Raw genomic sequence first — 24,684 nt, forward strand, 5'->3', positions numbered from 1 at the left:
AGGTGCTTCTGCTGGGGATCCACTGGGTTCCTTCCACAGTGTTAAGTTTTGTGTAATGATTGACAGATGACTAGTGGTCATATTTAGCTGGCGATCAAACTTCCAAAAAATATCCTGCAGGTTGTTTTTACAAGCTGCTTCTTCAACTGAATCTAGTAATCAATATTTCATGATCCTGAGTAGAGGGATATTAATTAAACAAGATAAAAAATTCTGATTTATCAGTGTTGTCCTTACACATGCATGTATGATGAATAGATTTCCACTCTCAGGCTGCTTGTACATGTGCCAGAACATGTGCGCTGTCATTCTGTTTGTGTGTTTGTGTCCAAAACACACATGGAACACACCAGACACACGCACACATGCACACACGCACTCCATTTTCTGGTACTCATCTAAAAAAGTGCAAATTTCAATATTGAATATTGATGATCAGTTCCCCACAGCCTCCTCTCAGGTTTACAGTCTAATCCTCACATAATGAGATCTGTCCATTCATTTCTAATGAAATCCCTGAATATCATGTTGGCAATAAAGATTAATTGTCTCCAAACTCATTCATTTATAATAGCTGTATTAGCATGTAAAAAGTAGTTTACTTCATCCCAGATTTGACCCAGGGCTTTATGTTGTTTTTAAGCCGAACACAGCAATAGCTCTCTCTCACTCTCTCTATCTCACTAAACCCATGTGGACTACAAAGGTTTTGTATTTGAAGTGAATCTTGCTTAAAGGAAAGCATAGATTTGAAGAGGTCTGAACGAAGGAAGGTGTTGGGGTACACAGAGCTTTGAAGTTGAAAATCAAAGAGAGGACCAGGGTTCACTGTAGAATTACTATTTTAGAACTGGTTTCTGGAAACGTTTTTTATGCTCTATGAGGAAGTCACAAAGGAAACAGGAAGTTATCATCTGCATAGCAAATAAATTGAGGGACACACTGTCAAGGAAAGATGGGTGTAACATCATCTTTCGGAGCCGAACTTACTGAGTGAGTGTCAAACGGAGTTACTATTAGATAAATAAAAACTGAAAATGATTGATGATCAATTATTGAAGCGTAGCAGTGTAAGTTGGTGGTGGACTAGATGGTAGTAAAGAATGTATCATGTCGGTAGTGATGAAGACACTGAAGACATACAAGAGCTCAACAGATTATTTCCATTTTAGGAATTTTATTGATTTTGAGGGTCTTTGAATGAATGAATGAATGAATGAATGAATGAATGAAATTAACTCTAATTCAGCACAAATTATTCAAATTTGTGTATGGACATTCTAATTACTGCTTTTCAATTTGATTTGATTGTAAGTAGCACAATAAAAAATGTGACAGACCTGTTTGCTCAGCTAAACGCTGAAGAGCTCCAGAATTTTACAATAAATATCCAATAGAATCAGGCTCATACTCTGAAAATGAGATACAATTTTTGTCTCTTTTCAGCACCCTAGTAGCAAGTAAAGCACCATTTGTACTCACCCCGAGACCTTTTCTACATGGTTACACTGAGTCAGCAACAGTAGAAATGCTGCCATGTTGAATAAGCAAAGATTGTGCCAGGTGTGAAACAGCAGTGTTACTAACATCACTCGGGTCGAGTTCAGGCTTTCATTCCACTGGAATCCATAGACCGGATGGAGAGAAAATTGAAAGGATGAGACACAGATGCAGTCCTTTAACTATGATAAGGCCTAAAGTGACTTATGCGCCTGGAGGAGACGGCAGCCAACAAAAAAAGCCAGGAAAAATTCAAGCATTAAGTGATTTCATGAATAAAGATATGATGTACCCCCATTGGAAATGCTTCAAAACAAATTCAAACGGTTGTACGTCAAAGCATATGTCTAATTAGAGACGTGTGTCTGTGTTTGTGTGTGTGTGTGTGTGTGCTTGAGGCTAGAGCAGAAGGCTAATGTGGTGGAAAATATGTCTCAGCGTGCCATGAAATGCCGATAAGACTGTTACTTAATCATGTTGACATACAGTTTCCATCCTTTCTTTCTTTCTTTCTTTCTTTCTTTCTTTCTTTCTTTCTTTCTTTCTTTCTTTCTTTCTTTCTTAGAGATTATATATAGTAGGTTCACACTAATTTTACCATTTGGTTAACAATAACAGTTTTTACTGCTTTTCTTGCCTCTGTCACCTATCTTTGCAGTTAAAGTTTGCTAATGATGGTCTCTGTCTTTCCCAGATGAAACTGAAACACTATTACACATAATGCGTAAGCATTCACAACATCTACACGACATTTACGTCTTCACTAATCCAACAAACACTTATTCAGTGGTCATTGGACCACCTAAATTTGTCTTCAAGCAAGAGGTGACACTAAGTGCTAACTCAGTGGGGGGAGGGGGATCTGCGTGGTGTAAATATATGCCTCAATATGTCTCTCTTGATGTTGCCAGGTGGTTGTACATTTGAGGAGTCATTTTTCAACTGTGGATACAGTGTTTCTCTCGGAACTACTGGGTTTACCTGGGAACAAGTGTACTCCTGGAGAACACCCACCATGGACCCTGCTATGCCAACTGGTAAGACAGATATTTCCATATATCTCCTAAACAAGTTTCATTTATTTTAGGTCATTAAGTGACTGAATGGACCTGGTTATTAAGGCAGATAAATACCTACAGTTCACATCTGCACACCTCTGGATGTAAAAAGCTGACTTAATTGGTTCTTTTGGTCCTTCACCTCCTCCCGGTACCGGTTACTATATACAACAGTTATAGCAGTTATACCTCCACCAGGGATAATATCATCTTCCACAGTAGGACCAGAGTTGGTAACAGAGTTGGTAATCCTTTGGCTAGTAATTGAATGTTAAGCAGTAATTAAGTCATTTTGTAGAACAGCAATCTCCACATTACCTGGGCAGAGTGGACATATCAGTCAACACGCCAAAGGTAAAGTTCATTTGACCTAATATATTATATTTTTGGGTTCTTGGTTCGAGCCCCACAACAGAAAAAACATGAAAGGTGTTCTGGTAGTAGTGGGAGGTGCCAAAACACCTTCAGAACACTACCCAGGTACCCTTGAGCAAGGTACCGAATCCACAAATGCTCATATAGGGCCCTGCAGTGAACTGGCGACTCATCCTCTCCTCCCTCTCCCTCTCCCTCTCCCTCTCCTTTCCTTTCCTTTCCTCCTCCTCTCCTCTCCTCTCCTCTCCTCTCCTCTCCTCTCCTCTCCTCTCCTCTCTCTTTACCCAGCCAGCCATCAGCAGGAGGGTCCCCCTACATGAGCCTGGTCCTGCTCAAGGTTTCTTCCTGTTAAAGGGGAGTTTTTCCTTGCCACTGTTGCTTGTCTGGGGTTAGGCCCTGGGATTCTGGAAAGCGCCTTGAAACAATTTTGATTGTATAAGACGCTATATAAATAAAGATTGATTTGTTTTGATTTGATTCAGGGGTGATCCCTGCCTCCAGTTTACTGATACAAATGAGATTTTACAAAATATTTAACTGCTCTTTAGCATCTGTCTCACACTTGAGAGATACTATGAGTTTTTACCCCTATATTATCTCAATTATTTTAATAGTCATTTAATGAAAGGGTATCTCTCGAGGTGAGGTTGTGGGGTGATGGGTCAGCCTCCCCCACCCCATAAAGCCCTTGTTCTGATGATCAGATGTGGTTGAACAGGCTGGAGCCACAGCAGTCTGTCCCTCTCTCTCCATACTGTACATACGGCTCATCTCGTGTCAGTTCATTTATCTATTGTGGGTGTCAGGGGCAATAGCTGTCATGTCCGCTCATCAATGACAACTTATCGACTGGCTTGGCAGCTGTAGATCTGATGCAGTGTGACAAGAACAAATTGTCCATCAGTTTATTTGTTCAGCGCTCTCTGAGAACCATTTTCACTTCTGCCACTGTTCAGTATGGCATACCTCACTGACATTTGTATGGACCGAGAGGCCAGGAATCAAAGAGAAAGAAAGGCCTTTCGTGGACCTTCTTCTCTCAGATTGGTCCTGGGGCAACTGTGGCATCTGTGTCCTAAATTTGATTCTCAGTTTCTAGCAACATTCAGTTCAAATCCTTGTTGGCTTGACAATCAAGTAGATTTAAAACAACAGTGAACATCTCAAGTTGGCTTTCCTGCGCTTTTCCTTGGAGGCCTGAGTTTTCCTCAGAATGTAGTCCTGTCAGCTAGAGAGCCTGAAAATAAATCACTAGAGAACCACTCACCATTTACTTGTGCGACACGTTAAACACGCATATACACACTGTTGTACCCCACTAAAAACTCCCATAGGTAGAAGACTTGTGAATTAGTGTATCGCAGCCAGGTCACATTAATCATGTGTGCATCTACATAGAGTGGCTGCTGATAGGTACAGGGGTTAAAGACCCTATTTCTTTGGCTGCTGGTGAGTCAAAAGCATTTGTTAGGGACTTGATTGCATTTGATATTTGTTGAAGGAAGCTTGTCTTGGAGAAATGACAATTGGCACAAAGCTGTAATAATAGACTGACAAAGAGGCAATAAATAGATGGTTTTTACAGTATGAACTCAGAGTGTATATAACTTTTATACACACAATGAATGAATCTTAGAAAGAGACACTGAGGAAGAGGAACACGGGGAAAACACATGTTTAGTGTAATGTTTGTCCATGAAAAGGCAGCAGTATGGCAGTCTTTTGTGACTGTTTTACACAGTTGTTGAATCTTTTGTCCTTCTCAATCAGTCAGTACTGATTGAGGAGGACAAAAGTGACACAAAACCTGACTCTACCTGACTCTACTGACTATTATGTGGCAAAATAGGTCAGTTATTTAATTTTGGATGAGGGAACAGAAAGTCCAGGCAGCGATAAATGACATTTCAGTGATCCTTTCCCTCTTCAGAAAATGGGGAAAGTAAAGCAGTACATGAGCTCCGACTGGTGCTGCTGGTAAAGTTCTGCTTATTTCAGGTTGAGATCTCGGTGCTACCATGGTTTTTATGTCCACCAGCCACAATGGCTGTACACAAATGTTGGTTGTACGTTGAAAGAAAACATACTAGTTTGTGTCACTAGCTCTGGATTATGAATGCTTCTAAAAAAAAAACTAACTAGAATCTTTATAATCAATAACATATTTGGTTAAGTGTGTTTTGAATTTCCTTTGGGAATCTTTGACAGATCGTTATGGCCTTTGATAATAATGGTATAAGGTTATTTGATGACTGACACACACCTTTGCTGTTAAGGACTTCTGTTCCTAATGTGGGATCATTTGTTTTTAGAAAATCTGTGTTAAGAGGAATCTATTTTTCCTGATCGACACATCAGCAGATGACACTTATTTCCACTCAGAATGGCAGATACATTTCTGGTTCCCTTGAAAATGTACAAATTGGAGTTGTGATTATAAAACATGGTAAATGGAAACACAGTGTTTTCTGTTCCATTAAAAAGACCTTAAAGAATTATCCAAAGCTGTGCCTGGATTTATAAAAATCCTGCGTGGAACGACTAAATGCTTAAAGTTGGAAAAATGCCATTAGCCCTGTCTGTGTAGATTCTCAATAATCCAGGTCATAGCTATCCAAGGTAGTTTTCTGTGTCAACTGGACTGTTTTTTCTTCTCTTTTGAAGACGTTTGGTTTGTTGTTGGAAGGAGTGGAGAACTGCATTGTATGTGGGTGATAGGAAGTGCCTTAGCCCACCACCTATGTTTAAAGATGTTTTTTTTGGAAAATATAAATAGATTTAGATAAAAAGATGTTTTTAAAAAAAAACAAAAAAAAAACCCAGGCACTTCCTGCCAACATATTTTCACCAAGATGATCAGGTTATCTGAGGTGTAGAGTTGTGTGGCGCTTCACCGAGAGGACCCCCCCACCACACACCAAACACACACACACACTGTCTCTAAGGTCAGCAGTCACATGCTCTATCTTCGATCTATAGGTCAACCCCTCTATGACCTACAGCACAAGGGCTTTTGGGGCTTTACAGTTTCCATTGGTCAGCTCTAACAGATGGATTTACATGTCTAGAGTTGACGAGTAAGATTCATTGATCCACAATTGATCGATGGAGAAGCAGAGTGTCAAAACAACAGAGTGAATTACAATAGGAGCTTCTGGGGCTTCTGGAGCTGTGACAGATTTTCCCAGACTACATTAAGATGCAAAGACATCAGAAGACAATTATATCTGTGGATTTTGCATCAAAACTAGACATTTACCCCGGGTTCTGTGATGTTAACTGGTACAAAAGAGCTTTCTGTCCAAGGCTCCACTGTGGCCTTAATCTAAAAACAAGCCAGACACCAAATAACTGATAAGGAGCATGAAAGAAGGATTTGAGAGCTGCAAGACTGAACACTTGCCTGCTTTGAGTTGAAACCCCAGGAAGCCATTTGAGCTCATCACACTCTGTGAACATCTCGCCCCAACACTGTTATTTGACACAAAAAATTAAATCAAGAGCAATTTAGGTGATCTACTTTCACATTGTTTGCTGTTTCCTGTCTAGCCAAATAAAAAAAATAGAATAGAATATTAGAAAAGATAGCATTAAAATAGCAGGAACTTTATATATTTTTACAGACAGCACACCCTGCATGTGCTCATTCATGCACGATGCTTACTTGTCGATATTTACTTGTCTTTTGACAGTTTATATAGTTTTACATACTAATACCAGTATCATACTAGTGAGAGTAGCATCCAAGTTAACTCACAGTTGGGATCAGTATCTAAATATCTGTATTAAATATCTATCTCTCACCATTTGATTGTATTTTTAAGCTGTGTTTAAAAAATCTGAATCATTCTACCAGATAAGGCTGGAGTTTATAAATTGCTGATGTAAAACAAGATGAAGGCAATGGTGTATATTAGCTATGGTTGTCGACCCCGTGGCTACAGGCATCAGCACACCCTGTAGAGGGGAGTGTGCGTCCCTGTGTTACCTCCACGCACCAGGAGGAAGCTCTGACACCCAGTCCTCAGTTGTGAAAACTGAGCCGTAATAATAGATCATCTGATAGTGGAACCCAGGCTGAAGAATGTTTATGGTAATTCACCCAGTAGATTATGGGGAAAGAGCTCAGGTGGCAGAATGTGCTGGAACACCCCGTACTGGCCCAGTTAGCTTGATTTGTGTTTGTGTGTGAGACAGAAGACAGATGTCAGTTCAGTATTGTTGTGTTACAGGCAGACTCGCAGGATGGAAATCTGTGATTCTGTGTAACAAAGTGTGTGTGTGTGTCTGTGTTTAGCTGTTCTTAATATCTTTATCTTCAACAGTCAATGCACTGCCAATTCAAAATCTAAAAATCCTCTCACATTGAAAATCAAATGAAATAATCTTTATGTGACGGGTGCAATTAGGACCCAAAAGCAGCACTCTGGAAAACTGGACCGGTAATGACCTTTATTAGCACACGGGCAAACAGGAACTCAGGCAGACAAGGAAGCCCAGGAAACAGTCCGTTCTTCAGGCCCAGGGCCCACGCAAAGTCTGTGGGTTTCAGGCTCGGGGATTGGGTCGAGCTGAGTCGGAGTGCGGAACCGAGGGGGAAGGACGTGAATCCTCGGAACCGTACAGTCCCGTTTACAGCGGGCAGGAGTGACAGAACGGGGCTTACAGGAGATGAGGCCGATGATGTAGCTGAGCAGATTGGGGGTGAGCAGCAGCGAAGTCGGGGCCACGCGGAGAAGTTAGGACCAAAATTCTTCTGAGATCTCTGTCTCAGCTTCCTTGTCGTCCCCGTCGCTGGATGCCTCGGATGAGGAGGGAGGGCTGGTCAGGGTGACAGCGATGGAACTCGCGGATGAGCTGCGCATCCAGGATGTGACGGGCCGGGACCCCTGACCTCTCCTCTGGGCCGTATCCCATCCAGTCTACGAGCTTGGCTGCCACAAGCCAGTTATCCCTGTGGTAAGGGATAAGGCCTAAGGAAGGGAAGACCCCTTCCACGGCGGCGGGAGCGCAGCAGGCGGCGAACCATGAAGGCAGGACCCCCATCAATAATCCGTGGAGGTGGTGGCGGCTGAGACGCAGGCATCAATGGACTTTCACAAACCGGCTTGATCCTAGAGACATGGAAGGTTGGGTGGATCCGCATGGTCCGGGGCAGCTTGAGCCTGACAGCCGCAGGGTTGATGACCTTCTCTATAACAAACGGCCCGATGAACTTAGGGGCCAGCTTCTTGGACTCCACCCTCAAGGGAAGGTCTCGGGTCGAGAGCCATACCTTCTGGCCCACCAGGTAATTGGGAGCCTGGGAACGATGGCGGTTGGCGGCACTGGAAGGGAGAAAGTCCAGTGTTGGAGCTGGTTAGGGTGTTGTGGGCATATTCTACCCATAGAATCTGCTTGGACCAAGTGGAGGGGTGTGTGGACGCCATGCAGCGAAGCGCCGTCTCCATATCCTGATTCACCCTCTCCGATTGGCCATTGGATTGGGGATGGAACCCGGAGGACAGGCTTACGGTGGCCCCGATGAGGCTGCAGAACTCCCGCCAGAATACGAACGTGAACTGGGGACCCTGATCAGAGACTACATCAGAAGGAAGGCCGTGGAGCCGAAATATGTGTTGCAGAATAAGTTCAGCAGTCTCCTTGGCTGATGGAAGCTTGGGTAGGGGCACAAAGTGGGCCATCTTACTGAACCGGTCTACCACTGTCAGGATAGTGGTGAATCCGCCCGACAGTGGCAGACCGGTAACAAAGTCCAGCGAAATATGGGACCAGGGTTGATGTGGCACAGGCAGAGGTTGCAGGTTACCGGCAGGGGCCTGGTGGGAGGATTTGTGCAGGTTACAGATCAGGCAGGCGTTGACGAACTCCCTTGTGTCCTCCTCTAAAGCCACCAGAACCGTCGCTGCAGGACCTCTTTTGGTGCGCTGAATACCTGGGTGACAGGTGAGCCCATTGCAGACGTCAGACCCCCCGGGACAAACAGGCGGTGAGGAGGACAGGAGCTGGGACTAGGCTGGTTCTCCAAGGCGGCCTTTACCCGCTGCTCTACCTCCCAGGTGAGAGAGCCACCAGGCAGGGAGCTGGGAGAATGTTGTCCGAGTTAAGGGCAGTGTCATCAGTTCCCAAGAACTGGCGAGATAGAGCGTCAGGCTTGACGTTGCGGGAGCCTGGCCGATAGGCGAGGGAAAAGTTGAATCTGGTAAAGAATAAGGACCACCTGGCCTGACGGGAGTTCAGTCTCTTCGCCGAACGGATGTACTCCAGATTCTTATGATCCGTCCAAACCAGGAAGGGCAATTTAGTCCCCTTCAACCAGTGGCGCCATTCCTCCAACGCCAGCTTCACCGCCAACAGTTCTCGGTTCCCAATATCATAATTACTTTCTGCCGGGGACAGACGTTGGGAGAAGAAGGCACAGGGGTGCATTTTCTGGTCGTTAGCAGCGCGTTGAGAGAGAACGGCTCCGACCCCCACATAAGAAGCACCCTCCTCCACTATGAACTGCCTATCAGGATCGGGAACCAGGAGAATAGGAGCTGAGGTGAACCGGGCCTTGAGGTTCTGGAAAGCCTCCTTGGCATCCTGGGACCAACGGAAGGGTACCTTGGAGGAGGTGAGGGTAGTGAGTGGAGCGGCCACGGTGCTGTATCCCATCGGTAAAAGTTGGCGAACCCTAAGAACCGTTGCAGCTGTTTCCGGGGCTTGGGGACGGGCCAGGAGGTGACGGCAGAGACCTTGGCAGGGTCCATCTCCATGCTGCCTTGACCGATAACGTAGGAAAGATATGGAGGTAGCGTGGAATTCACACTTCTCGGCTTTTACAAACAGAGAGTTCTCCATCTGGCGTTGGAGGACGGCCTGGACATGATACACATGTTCCTCCTTGGAACGGGAGAAGACCAAGATGTTGTCCAGGTAGACGAAAACACTCTTGTTGAGCATGTCTCTTAGAATGTCATTAATGTGTGCCTGGAATACGGCCGGGACGTTAGTAAGGCCGAAAGGCATGACCAGGTACTCATAGTGTCCAGTGGGTGTGTTGATGGCAGTCTTCCACTCGTCCCCCTCCCGGATCCGGACTAGATGGTAGGCATTGCGGAGATCCAGCTTGGTGAAGACCATGGCCCCTGAAGCAGCTCAAAGGCAGAAGCGATGAGTGGGAGAGGGTACCGATTCTTGACGGTGATATCGTTGAGGCCCCTATAGTCGATGCAGGGCCTCAGGGACCCGTCTTTCTTCTCCACGAAGAAGAACCCTGCCCCAGCGGGCGATAAGGAGGGATGGATGATCCCGGCGGCCAGAGCGTCATTAATGTAGACCTCCATGGCCTCTCTTTCTGGCGCAGATAGTGAGTAGAGACGACCCTTGGGATGCGTGGTGCTGGGCAGAAGGTCTATGGCGCAGTCATACGGCCGATGAGGGGGCAGGGAAGTAGCCTTAGCCTTGCTGAACACCTCCCGGAAGTCATGATATTCAGAGGGCACCCCGGACAGGTCGGGGGCCGGACTGGATCTGACAGATAGCAGAGGTGCAGAAGCTTGATTGAGGTATGGAAGCCCGGGTATGGAAGTCGATAGTGTAGTCAGCAATGGGCCGGCTTCCCTGCTTCAAACTCATGAGGCCCACGGTGGCATCCGGACCCAGAGAAACAGGCCCAAAAACCTTACAAAATTCCACAGAGAAGGCCTGGAAAGGAACAGGCCGGCATGCCCCTCTCCCACTCTGCCGTTCCCCACAGTCGTGCTCTGCCAGTCAGGTGATTGATGGTAAAGGCGACCCTCGCCGCCTCCGAGGCGAAGGTGTAGGACTGCAGAGCAAACAGGATAGAACAGTTCGTGAGGAATGGGTTGCAGCCCTCGGGGTCCCCAGAATAACGCTCTGGGGCTCCCACCCGGGGCTCTGGAGCAGTGCCTGGCAGGGAGCAGGAACCGGAGGAGGAGCGGGAACAGGAACAGGAGCAGCTGGTTGGGACACAGAGACCACCAGCTGTTGGACCCGTGTGGCTACTGAAGTTAATGCCTGCTCCAGAGCCGACGCCGTCTGCCGAGCCTCTGCTGCATTGAAGGGTAGCGGGGCCTTGAATTGTTGGAACCTTCCCTCCACTTGGTCCAAACACACTGTCCGACACTCCTCCTGTACATAATTTTTTATAATTTCTGTATATACTGTACAATGTACATAGCAATGTACATAACATAAGAGTCTTTTATTTTTGTTTTTTCTTTTAGTACTTTTCTGTATTGTACACCACAGGCTACCGCTGTAACGTGCAATTTCCCCGATGTGGGATCAATAAAGTCTTTTATCCTTATCCTTATCCTTATCCTTAAATGAGACTGAGGTGGTGACAAGTGTGCTGGGTCCATGTTTGGCCAGATTGTACTGTGACAGGTGCAATTAGGACCCAAAAGCAGCACTCTGGAAAACTGGACCGAGTTTTTTTTTTACAATCAAAAACCAATCACCTGGTAACACACAAGGATTTGAAGAAATTACACATTTGATGTCTCTGTGCAGTCCCGTGAGTTCAAAGGTCACTCTGTCAGGCCTCAACTCCACAAGACCAAGATGCTTTACAGGAGAGAGAAGAGACATAACCAAGTAAATGTTAGCATCAAGCTAACAGGCTGCGCATCTCAGCGCAAACACAAGCACATCTCTGTTTTCAGACGGTTCCTACAGACGTGTTACTCAAATATTGACTCTGGTGACGTGATACTGATGAGAAACAGATCCACATTTTCAGCTCTCATATGTAGAAATGCAACACACACACACACACACACACACACACGCACACACACACACACACACACACACGCACACGCGCACCAGACACACACACAAATTCAATGTGATGGCCGTCTGACTCACTGCGTCTCCTTCCACTGTCTCCACATGGGGTTTGACACTCCTAAATTTCAGCCAAGCTAATGGAAGACAGCCAAATGGAGCCAGTCGGCTCATAAAAGCTCCATCCTCTGCCATAAAGACTAGAATAAAACACACTTAAACCGCCAGTCGACAGAGAAAATGTGTTTTATCTTACCGTTCATTACCCTGAGGGTCTGGATACATTATGGCACAGAATTATGGCTTCAGTGCCTTTAAGTTTGGCGTTTTTACTGTATCAGCCATCTTCACTGCTGGCCATTAGTTTGAGCCATTTTATGATGACTTATAATAACAACAAACATCAAAATTAAATCAGGTCTTATGATGAAAGACAGACAGTCAAATAATAATAATAATAAAAATAAAAATAATAATAATAAAGCTGGCGTTGGTGCACTGCTGAATAACAATAAAACTCATAACTATAGAATATTTAGGCAAAAGCCTGGTGACATTATCTCTGCTTGCTGTTGTGATGTCATTTGCACAGGTCACATTATAACCTGATTTGTTTCTTCTTTTTTGTTGGTCATAGGTTCCTTCATGTTGGTCAACGCCTCTGGACGAGCATCTGGCCAGATGGCACAACTCTACATGCCCACCATGAAGGAGAACGACACACACTGCATCAACTTCTTGTATTCTCTGTCCAGCCATGATGGCACCAGCCCTGGAACCCTCAATGTCTACGTACAGGTATGTGTTCGGTAGATGTGCGTGACACCTGAGAAAGACAGGATGATGTCAGAGGAGGTTAGGAGTTGAGGGAGAAGGTCCGTGGTGTTACTATTACAGATGAGATGGACATCTTCAGAAATCCTCAACAGGGAATGATAATTTTACCAGTACTGAAACTTTACAAATGTGCGTGTTTGTGTGTTTTCACTGCCTGCAGGTGGATGGAGGCTCTCGTGGTAACCCGGTGTGGAACATATCTGGAACTGTTACTGAAGGCTGGGTCAAGGGCGAGCTTGCAATTTCAATATTCTGGCCTAACTCTTATCAGGTAACACCCTTCCCCCCCATCCCTCTTTCAAAGAGGGTGCAGACAGAGACAGATTTGCACAGCAAAGCTAAACAAAATGTTCATTTAACCTCCATCCAAAATTCCTAGAAAGACTTGAGCAAATCATGAACACATAATGTGAGTGAGTCAGCGAGTGAGTGAGTAGGTGATAACTTTCGATTCATTCTAAATCCTGGATTGTTGTGTTGAGAGGCTTCACAAGCACTGTGTGTGTATTTTGAGCGTGTGTGTGTGTGTGTTTGCACATTACTATCTATGTGTGGCTTAGAAGTTCACTGGGGCTTGACGGCCCAGCTGACCGCCTGCCACTCAGCATCTGTGCCTGTGCCAGATAAAAGAAATGGAGGAGTGACTCTGGGAGAGGAGAGGAGAGGAGAGGAGAGGAGAGGAGAGGAGAGGAGAGGAGAGGAGAGGAGAGGAGAGGAGAGGAGAGGAGAGGAGCACAAAGCCAATCAGCAAAATTAAGTCAGAGATGCTGATGGAGGTAATCAGAAGATAGAAGCAGAGAAACATGAGAAAGAAGGAGAAATGAATGGAGGAGCAGTTTCTGTACAGAAATGAAGGGAGGATGGAGGGGTGAAGCTGCTGGCCTTTAGTGGTCATTCCCCACAACACTATTCCATAAATATAAAGAAATATCTTTACTGATCTTCATTTTTCTTACTTGCAGATAACATTTGAAGCAGTTTCAATTAAAGGTCACCCAGGTTTCATCGCTATCTCCGAAATCCGAGTTGTGCCCCATCCCTGTCGTAAGTTCCTCTCCCAGACCTTCATCACTTGGAAACTTTCTCTTTTATCACACTGCTTCCTGTAGCGCTCTGCTACATTGACCTTGGATCTTTTATTTATGTTCTAAGTCTGTATTCACAGAGATGTTGCGGTCAGGGAGCCTTTCAACTAATTCATGGTGATACAAAATCCTCCCCAGAGGGACCTTTTGCTACCCCAAACAATCAAACGTAGAACACAATTGCTTTTAGGTAACCCTCTGCTGTCATCTTCTGTGACACTTATAAATGAGATAACATAGAGCAAAAAACTTATAGAAAGTTCCAAAATGCTCAACTTCCAGTTTTTTGAAATGCTTAGCCTTTGGAATTACCGGCCGTTGGTATCAGGTGAAACTATCACTGATAAATGATTGATGCTGACTCTGTTTACCTTCTTTCCCCGGAGATAGTCACAATTGGATTAGTGTGGCTGCTTTTGTTGCCCGGCCAAAGTCAGCCAAAATCTGGATGTCCAAGTCACTGCCGGTTTGCTTGCTGGCCTTTGACAGGGAATACTTTTGTATATCTGAAAAGTCCACTTTGGGTCGGATTAGTCCTATACCTCTGACTCCAATGGGGATTCAAGTACACTGAGACTCAATGAAGATTCCTTTTTAAAGTTAACGTCACAGTCTTCAAAGCAATTTAATTGAATCCTGACGTTGGATTTCAGAGTATTTGAGAGAAATAATAACATCGTGTCTGATCACCTTTTATCTTGTAGGTGAAACGCCTCACTTCCTGCGTCTGCAAAATGTGGAGGTTAACGTGGGCCAGAATGCTTCGTTTGAGTGCATAGCTGCAGGGAAATGGTCTCAGCATGATAAACTGTGGTTACAGGTTAGCACCCAGTTCTCAGTAGTTTGCCATTGAGTACTGCATGGGAGTACTGCATGTGAGTACCACATGTAGTACAGTACTAGTCTGACCAGACCTGTGGTAAGTTCTTTGCTGAGCAAATGTCGAGGATTGTTGCATTTCTTCACAGTAATAAAACAGTAACAGCAGACAAATAAATAAATCTGGCGTTTAAGATTAAATCTCCTGTGTCTTTGATAATAAGCTAACTTTGAGCTAACTTTTAAATTTAACATTTACATCTAACATTTTGTATTTACAATCAAGTATTTAATATCTTTCTATGATGACAATTTTTGTTGTAAATATCCTAAAAACTGACTTATTTGAAAATCATTTAAACCTAACTGTGAAATGTTGTAGTTATTTTTGGATGAATAGTTTCATGAATTGTTTCACTAATCGCACCCCATAGGCTGGAAATTCAAAAAATGCCTTGTTTATTGGGGGCGCTCCTGCAGCAGTTTACATAGTTATGCTTTAAAAAGTTTGTATTATTCTTAAATCCTGCAGCAGTGCAATGGGAAAGACACGGCACTGATGATGACCAGAGTGGTGAACCACCGCCGTTTTTCTTCCATGGTTAATGTTGGTGACACTTCAAAACATGGCACCAGCCAGTACCGCTGTGTTGTCCGCTCAAATGGTGGGTCAGGGGTGTCCAGCTATGCCAACCTGAGTGTTAAAGGTAAATGAGCAAAAGATGCCGAATCTGTCTCTGTACGTCTGTCCGTCTGTCCGTCTGTCCGTCTGTCTGTCTGTCTGTCTGTAGTTCAGGGATTAAAACATGCATTACCATCTGCTACTGGAAGGAATCGTGTTGGAAAATTGTGTGAGTGTTTGTGTGTGTGTGCATGGAGATGTTGAGCTCAGGTGCTGGCAACCCAAGCCTGTACCAGAGGAATACTCCAAGCCAACACACATGCACATCCCCGAATCACCTTGTGCAGTCACCATGATCTTTATATGCTTTACTGACCTTTATTTTACCCATCTGCAACATCCTCCCTTCCTTCCTTGCCCTCCTGCTTCGTATTAGGATAATCTGTAAACATTTCTAATTTGTGCATACGTATGTGTTTGTAGTTGCAGTCTGTGCACACGCATATGTATGTCTCACACACACACACACACACACACACACACACACACACGCACACACACACACACACACACACACACACACACACACACACACACAGAGGTGCTCTCTGGTGATTAGTTTTTCTCATTTGCGTGGCTCTTGTCGAACAGATGCAGTCGCAGCCCTGGGGCAGCAGAGTCTCAACCATAACCTGGGGGTGGGGGGTACGGGGGGTAAATGGATGCTGTATTTTGAGTGTGTGTTGCAGATGCGTATTGGGTCTGTGTGTGTTCCTGTCTGTCAAAGATAAGACTCAGCAGGGCGTAGCCAAAGCAAGTCAGGCAGTGCCTTGAGGACAGTGTGCATGTGTATGGATGTGTGTGTGTGTGTTTCTGAGAAAGAGCTTCCAAGGAAAACATCATCTTTTGCATAGTCTCTAGTCCCCTGCGTGGTCATGAAGCTGACTGTAGATTGTGCTTTGCCACCACAGTACATAAGTGTTGGTACTGGTGAGTACTGATGTGTACAGGTACTGATGTGTCAGTGTGTCCATAGAGATTTTGAAATGTTTGAAATGAAAAGTCCAATTACAGAATCTTCAGTTCCCTGATTAGGAGAAAAAAACAGCTAAACTTTATGTTCCAGAAGAAAATCCAAACATTAATTTAGTGAAGAAACAAGTGTGAAACCCACACACAGAATATATTCATATCATAATTGGTTCCACCAGAAGCTGCAAAAATGATGCAGTGAAATAAACTACATACGATAATATTACCAGACTGGAATACAGAGAAAAAAATCAACACATTCCGGAACAACGATATTTGTTCCTGACAGAAGAAACCACTGAGCACCATTTCATGAGCTCTTGAACTTCTGCCAGTGCATCACCAGTACAACATTGTAATTCACCCAAAATTTCCTCGGGACCACCTTACATCTGTGTCAGTCAGGGGCTGCTTGGAGGGCCAGACTGCCAGAGAACCACCACAAGTGCCATGAGATTGGACCTTTTAGGCCACTAAATTATGCAGAGTTCTTCTGCTATTAAGCACCATGTTTCTATGGAAAACTCAACTCGATCAACACACGGTGGAGACACAAAGAGCACTGGGTCATTTGAGCACATTCATCACTAAATGATGCCACTTTTAGCTGGATTTGAATGCTACTCTGAACTATTCAAGAAATAAAAATGATGTACAATTCAGATGAAGGAAAATTATGAAAAAATGTAGAAAAATCTGTGTAAAATGTCTGAGGGCATCATAAATAAAGTTATATTAGAAATGTTATGTGTGACCTTTATCTTAATGGATTCTGTTGGCTTAATAACAAAGGTGCGTTCTTGTCTGTAAGGGCGTGTATGTGTGTGTGTGTGTGTGTGTGTGTGTGTGTGTGTATTCCATGGCCACAGCATTCCGCACACTCTCAAAGAGTACATTGGCACTTCATAGGGAATTTCTGAACAGACAAATAAGTAATGCATGAATGTGTTGAAGAGGTAGAGGAGGAGTGAAGGTGAAGAATGGCAGAAGGTCACTGAAATAGAAGATGTAGAGAGGACAAGATGTTCTGCAAGTGAACATCAGAACCAAGACATTTTAAAAAATTGGAAAAAAGACATTTTAGAAGATAGATCGACAGATACAGTAGATCGATAGATGTGTGTGTGTGTGTGTGTGTGTGTGTGTGGGGGGGGGGGGGGGTCTTTGAGGGAGAAGCAAAGAGAGACACCAAGAAAAAGTGGATACTTCAGAAAGAATTTCAGATGAGAAATCTAACTAATGCATGAAGGTTCCTCTTTTTTCCAATTTCTACATTTCCTTCGACTTTAGGATGACACCACCATTTTGGTGTCAGCAGCAATGACCAAGCAAGCACGTAGCGCTTGTACACGAGTAGTCGGGCAGGTCTGATCTGGCCACATGACACTATCTAAGAAATTGAGAAAACACTTGAAAATCAGAGCGTGTTGTTATGGTGAAAGGTGAGACACTGTTAACAGACAGCCCTGTCCCATTTACTGAAGTCAAAACTACTTCAAACAGTGGCTTGACAAGTTACAACTGTTTGCATGGACAATTGGTAATAGGGATTTTGACTTCCTTCCTCAGCCCATCCCGTGGGCCAAACCTTACTGCACCTCGCTCAGTCCCGGGACTTGAACCGGCAACACTCTATTTACAAGACCAATAAATAAGACAATATAATCAATGAAGGATTTCATCTGGAATGATTCCGTTATTCAGCGCTGAGAAGGATAAATCAGTGGTCTGTGGAACTGTTCATGAAGCTGCAGAAAGAGGCATGAAAGGATGATGGACAGAAAGAGTTGGAGGGTGGTAATGGCTGAATGCTAGTGCTGCCTCTTCCTGTGGTGTAGCAATAGAAGCTATTAGTTAAATTAAGTTAATGAAGAACTGATTTTCTGTCATTTGATAATTGTTAGCAAAGATGTAATAAGAGCCTGTAGGCCACTGTACTGGGTGATAGAGTGGTACTTTTCAGATGCATTCTGATGAAGCAGTTAGAAAAGTACAAAACTGGCTGACTGAAATCAGAACTTTGCAGACAGCAGAAGAGCAACCATTACTCTGAGCTAGCAAAATATAGGGTATGATTGAAAAAGCAAACTTCAGGAATAAAACAGAGATTTACACTCAGAAATATAAACCTTATTCCGCTTTAAGTACCACTTCTTGGGCTTACTGTGCATTGTCAAGGGAAGTTCACCTCTCCCCTAAATGGATTTATTTGGACTGTGGGAGGAAGCCAGAGTACCCAGAGAGAAAACCCTGGGCATTGGAAGAACCATGGGGAGAACCCGTAAAAGCCCCAGGACCCTTATTGCTAACTTACTGCATCCCCAGTGTCCAATTCAGTCATGATCAAACAAAGTAAAAAACCCAATAAACCACTGGAAAAACAGAGCTGTAGGTATCAAAAGATAGAGAGAACAGGTGTGTTTAAACCAGGCGGTGGAGGCTGGAGGGCCAGGAAGCTCAGGAGGTGGCACGAGACTTATCAGTGAATAAAAATAATTGACAGGGAATCTTAAGATGGGGGAATGTGTTCCCGTTTGCTTGTACCAGTTAAAAACTCGCAGTTGCATTTTGGACCGTTTGGAGACCAGTGAGAGAAGATCTGCCAAGGCAGAAGAACAAGTTACAGCAGTCAGGCCTGGGAAGGAGCAGAGTAAGATTCATGAAGATTCAAATCGTCAAAGTTACAGGGTCAAAAGTGTCAAGGACAACAGAACAAAGGGGCTAGCACTGAGGGTTCATGGACAGGAGCCGTAATTAGAGCCCTAGTGCTGGTGACCTTGTCAATGAGGAACTGAAGGAACTGTCCACATCTCCTCTATACAGGAGACCTGTGGGTCCTCAAGACCATGTCAAATGTCTTTCTCCCACTTATAGGTTCTGCACCTACTGCTGACATGTGAATAAAGCAAAGAAACCTCATCACAATCTCCATCTCCATCTTGTCCTTGATTAAGAAACCAGTAGCTTATTTAATGAATTTGAAGACAAAGTCAAAGTACTTGTTAGATCGCTGGTACACAGTAAAAATAAACTGAAAGCTGAAAGGCTACTTCTACTACTGCTACAACTAAAAGTTAAATAACACTAGCAAAAGTATTCAAGCCCATTCCTGTTCTGTTATACCCCAAAGCATAAAATAAGTGTTTTCCATCTGCCACCTTTCTCATTCACAGCTCCACCCTCCCCAATTGCACCACCTGAGCTGCTCAATGTGGGAGCCACATACCTCTGGATTAAACCCAACGCCAACAGCATCATTGGTGATGGGCCTATAATCTCTAAAGAGGTGGCATACCGCACCACTTCAGGGAACTGGTGTGAGACCTTTGCGGTGGACTCTCCCACCTATAAACTGTGGCACCTGGACCCAGATGTGGAGTATGAGATCAAAGTCATCCTGTCCAGGCCTGGCGAGGGAGGAAAAGGACCACCGGGGCCACCACTAATCACCAGGACCAAATGTGCAGGTAAGTTTGCTTTTTCTCTTCCTTTTATTGGTTTTATTTAAATATTTATTTGCCCTGATTGATTTTGTGCCTTACTTGAACCATACATTTGTAAATTCTCATAAATTCAGATTTGTGACCTGAAATGTCAACATATTTAATATGCGTGGTCCTCTCAGAGTTAGTGGTCTAAGACCTAAAGACCAACGGGACTAGAGACATTAAAAAGGATAAAAAGTCTCCCATTACTACTTCTTGAGAGATAAGCTCAGATCAAAGATTCAGAAAGTGGCCCAGATGTGTGAGAGCAGCTTGACACGATGGAACAGGTCAGGAGGGGGCAATCACCGCTCATAGTGAGGATCAGAGGGGTATAAAGACAGGTGGCTGGGTGGGGGGGTGTTTTGTCTCTGTTCTGTGTTCGGGCATTTGATTCTTCCCATTATTTTATGTTTTTGTCTTTCTTCCTGAGTTTCTCCTCATTGTGTCAGTGGTCTTTGTTACTCATCTTGTTTTTTCCCCTAATTTCTCTCCTTTTTCATTCCTTTTTCTTGCTCTCTCCTTTTTTCTCTTTTTCTAATGTCTGATATATCGATCTTGATTCATGTATGTGTTTTTGTCCATTTTGACACTTTTTCCTTTCATGTAATTAAATGTAATGTGTATAAAGAAGTTGTCAATGTTATCATTTGTTTTCTTGACCGTGTTATCCCGTTTGGGGTCACGGGGAGCTGGAGCCTATCTCAGCTACATATGGGCGAAGGCAGGGTCCACCCTTGGATGAGCCGCCAGCTCATCGCAGGGCTCTATGTGAGCAATTGTGGGTTCAGTACGTTGCTCAAGGGTACCTCAACATTGCTCTGAAGGTGCTCTGGGAGCTTCCCCTACCAGAACACCTTGCATGAGAACCCTCTGTATCTCAGTTTTGTCTTCAACAGACTGAGGTAATTACTCAATTACTTTTTGTCTAATTTTCCATATTTCAATTTGCTCCAGAGCAGACTCAACAAAATACAACTTGAAATGATGGTCAGCATGTTAATTGTAACTCATTGTTAATAATGATTTAAAACAGAGAGCGTTATTCAAGGGTCTACTTTGAAAGTCAAAATAAGTGGATGAAGATAATGTAGTAGCATGACAAAAGTGGGACAACAGTGAAGAGACAGTGACTGATGGGAAGTGCAGTGGGCCATAGGTGAAGGACAGTGTGTGTGTGTGTGTGTGTGTGAGTGTGTGTGTTTGTGTGTGGTGGAGCATGTGTTTCCCGGTGAATGTTGCTGTTTAGAACTGTCACATCCTTTATACATTCTGGGTCTCTCTCTCTCTCCCTCTGTGTGTGTGTGTGCGTGTGTGTGTGTGTGTGTGTGTTTGATTTGATGGCAGCAGGCAGGTATGACAGATGCTCAAAAGGCTGCTGGCTACTGTTGGCACTGTTGTTGTGTGTTTGTCTCCACACCTCCTCTCTTCACCCCTCTGTTCATGTTAGCTTCTGGATGCAACCCTCAGGCCTCCAGGAACCTGCTGCATTTAAAATTTTACTCTTGGACTTCAGTCAAATGGTGTGCAGATGGAGAAAGATGCCCCCGTGTTCATGTGAAGATGGTTGGTTAATGATCTCTGAACCACCTTAGCTGTCATCTCTTAAACTCACAGCTTTTCATCATAACCAGCAGTTCCAGAGAATCCAACTGTGAGTTCCAGAAAGTGCCCCTTTTTGCGATGAGTGCCTGGATCATGATCAGCGGGTGTGAGAAGATGAATTCTCCATTTGCTGGGGACAGAGCAAGGACACGGCCTTGATACGTGATTGGTTTCATCACGCACCCCCGCTCTGCTCAACCAGCCTCTGTGTTCATTTAATCACTCTTTGCTTCTCAAGGCTTTTATGCCCACCTGACTCTCTCCATGGCCCAATCATCCTCTTCAGTGCAACATTCTCCGACTGCCATCAGGTTTTGACCAGTTTTCACATCAGAGCTGCCTCCTAATGTTTATTTGTTAAACCATTATCATTGGTTTCCTGCAGAAAACACATTCTGCCTTCCTCGGTTGCTCAGTGTGGGAGCAGAAATGTGTACAGCTTAAAAAAAATGCAAACAAACAAACACACACACACACACACACACACACAAACACACACACACACCCTTACAGACAAGAACGCACCTTTGTTATTAAGCCAACAGAATCCATTAAGATAAAGGTCACACATATTTTGTAAGACCAAAGAAAATTCTCAAAGAAAAACACACACAACGCTGGATGATAGTCACAGGCTTCCCCAAAAGGGGCGGCCTAACCAGATGGCTGAGAGAGTTGGGTCTTTAATTGACCCCTATGACCCCTAGCTACATCCAGACTGCGTCTACTTCTTCCGTTCGACTGACACCAGTAATTGGGGTTATTGGACAAAAGGGAGAACCTTTAGACACACAAAGATGTCTCATGTTCAGACGGATTCCATATGCACACAATTCCACAAAAATGACTCATTGTCTCTGTTAACCAGGGCTGTAGCTGTTCTAGAGGGGTTGCCAAGTGCACTTGGTGTCTGTGCACGTGGTCCTGGTGCTGCTTTAACTGGTGCTCTTGGGGGCAGTTTTGCATTGTTTCTAGCGTAACAGGTTTGTTTTTTTCAGTGGGCTGAATGGACGAAATAGGAGGATAGAGAGGAAGAGAAGGGTGATGAAGGAATGAAAAGAGATGAAGACGACCATGATGGATCAGAAGTGTCAGTAATAGATCAAATGGTTTTGGAAAATTTGATTCACAAATTTTGACACAATTATGACATAAATGTGGAGGAACAGTTATTTCATAAATTCTTCCAATGGTAACAATGGTAACAAATGTAGATAATTGAAATTTTTAATCTTCAACTTTTAAAACAGCAACCAGTCAGTTACTTAAACATTATTTAAAAAGTCTCCTAACAAAATTGTAAGATTTTTAAAGCTGCCAGCCTTGTTCCAATTGAGATGTTTGACTCCACGTTTCTGTACACTTCAGTTAAGAGGGATCAGGTCATCTGTCACAGTTTCTCATCATCAAAACAATGCTAAAACATGTAACAAATGAGAGGACTTTATGTTGTCAAATGGTTTTGAGGGTGTTTTGTCCAATTCAGTCGATGGCGTCAGATCTGTGATGTCCACAGATCACTACGCAGAGGAGTGAATCAAAGACTGTTTCGCAATGTGTTTAAATTTGCTTTTTTTGTTCCCTGATTTATTACCTGCACAAATGAGGTCATGTAAGGTGTTTGTTTGTTAGCAAAATAACTTAGAGAAGTTATGGAGGGCTTTTAATGAAATTTTCAAAGAATTCGACAATGATCAAAGGAAGAGCTCATTAAACGTTGGTGATTTTACAGATTCTGGAACATAAACCAACCTACTATGTTATGTATCCTTGTATTGCAACTACCCAAGTATATAAAATACTATGGGGATAAGTTACAATATGTGGGGAAATGAGCAGCTTGGTCTACTGTAGGTCCGAGTGCTTTTTACTAGCTGTTAAGGAAAATGCAAATGAGAGGCAGAAAATTGAGAGAAGGAATGTTGATCACAGGAGTTATTGACTGGTGACTTGCTGAAGCTACAGGATGAATGCTAACACACTGTAGACACTCCTCAGGTTGAATAATGTTCAGCTGGAGAGACCAGGAAGTACTAGAAAGAAAGCCAGCGATGAACCACAACCCACCAAAATAAATGACAGTAAATACCCAAAATTCACCATCAAATGTCACAATTCTGTTGATTACATTCACAGGTTCTGCATTGAAACTCACACCTTCATAATCCAACCCAATTCTCTTGTGTTGTGAAAACCAGGCAAGACTATTGAGAGCAGTGGAGGCTTGATGGGTGTCTTTTGTGGCAGCAGGTGAGTGAGTAATGAAGTACTGTGTGTCTCAGGAGATGGTGTAAGAGAGGTGTGAGGAAGTCACAGGTGAAACACAAACAGGAAGGCAAAGCAACAGCTCCAGATACAGGAGACGGAAAGGATGATGAGGGAGGGCCAGATGTGATTGTCAGCATTAGAGGAGCAGGTCAACTGAAATTGAAAAGTTCTTCATTATCTTCTCATGTCACTGTTTGAACGTCCATCGCAACTGCTGCCAGTTTGGCTCAACTCAAAGCTCATTTTAGTGTAAACTGCACACTGGTGGCACCTTATCTTCATCTGAGGCTGGTTGGCAGGAACATGTTGCAGTACATCCATCTGTTCTCTGCCATCCCACGAATGTGGCACTGACAAGTCCAGGGTCCAACTGCCTGTGCATTTCTTAACTGTTCAAATCTGTGTAGTGCTAATGCAGAGGTGATAAACTCATCAATTCACAACTATTTTGAATTACAGAGAGTTTAATCTGGAGCTACAAGCTGTCAGTGTAAGTTTGACACAGCTAAGTTGATTCTAACATTTTCATTCAAACTACCCAAGGTAAGCACACTCTACATTTTAGGCTTTAAAATAAAGACATATAGAAAGTCCTGTTGTCATGAAAGCAGATCCTATTGACGTCAATAAAAGCTGTCTAATATGTGTGAAAATGGTAGATCTTGCTGTTATTGTCGCATTTAATGGTCAGGCAGACGTTACACTGAAGAGGGAAAAACAATGGAATTGTTCTCTCAGCTCTCTCTCAGAAGTCTGCATATTCCAGCCTAAATTAGGGCACACTCACACTAGCAAACCATACCGTGCCCAGTACAATGTTATCTTATGTAACTTGTGGGATCATAGTCAATATGTATGAACCCTGGTGTGAGCGTGAGGAGGGGTTCTTGGCATTCTTGGCATGGCATGGTGGAAATGGTGCTATTGTGAGTGCATTGTCAAACCACCGGTGAAAGTTTGGAGAAGAATCTCCTTCACCCATTTTGTTTCTCCAACTGATGTGATTTTAATAAGACTTTGTCCCAAATTACATAAATAATCTCAACACAAACAATGGTTCCCTCTCCGGCCTACACTCACACATACACACTCACAAACACACACCGGAAGTGATGGGCTGAATGTGTATGGTATTGTTTGCAAAAAATTGTGACTCATTTGTGTGTGTGTGTGTGCGTGTGTGTGTGTGCGTGTGTGTGTAT

At 43.8% G+C, this 24,684-nt stretch overlaps 1 protein-coding gene across 7 annotated transcripts in view; it reads left to right on the forward strand.

The window, feature by feature from the left end:
- The window catches only part of ptprt (protein tyrosine phosphatase receptor type T), a 128,351-nt gene that overhangs the window by 15,559 nt on the left and 88,108 nt on the right, over positions 1 to 24,684 (forward strand). For all 7 annotated transcript variants that reach the window (XM_029827079.1, XM_029827083.1, XM_029827080.1 and 4 more), the window contains exons 2-8: positions 2,412 to 2,537; positions 12,367 to 12,527; positions 12,727 to 12,837; positions 13,529 to 13,610; positions 14,356 to 14,471; positions 15,003 to 15,177; positions 19,298 to 19,591. In XM_029827079.1, coding sequence (XP_029682939.1) covers positions 2,412 to 2,537; positions 12,367 to 12,527; positions 12,727 to 12,837; positions 13,529 to 13,610; positions 14,356 to 14,471; positions 15,003 to 15,177; positions 19,298 to 19,591 — 1,065 coding nt within the window. The remainder of the gene's footprint in view (positions 1 to 2,411; positions 2,538 to 12,366; positions 12,528 to 12,726; positions 12,838 to 13,528; positions 13,611 to 14,355; positions 14,472 to 15,002; positions 15,178 to 19,297; positions 19,592 to 24,684) is intronic.

The sequence above is a fragment of the Takifugu rubripes genome, chromosome 19 (assembly GCF_901000725.2).
Source record: "Takifugu rubripes chromosome 19, fTakRub1.2, whole genome shotgun sequence".
Classification (NCBI taxonomy): domain Eukaryota; kingdom Metazoa; phylum Chordata; class Actinopteri; order Tetraodontiformes; family Tetraodontidae; genus Takifugu; species Takifugu rubripes.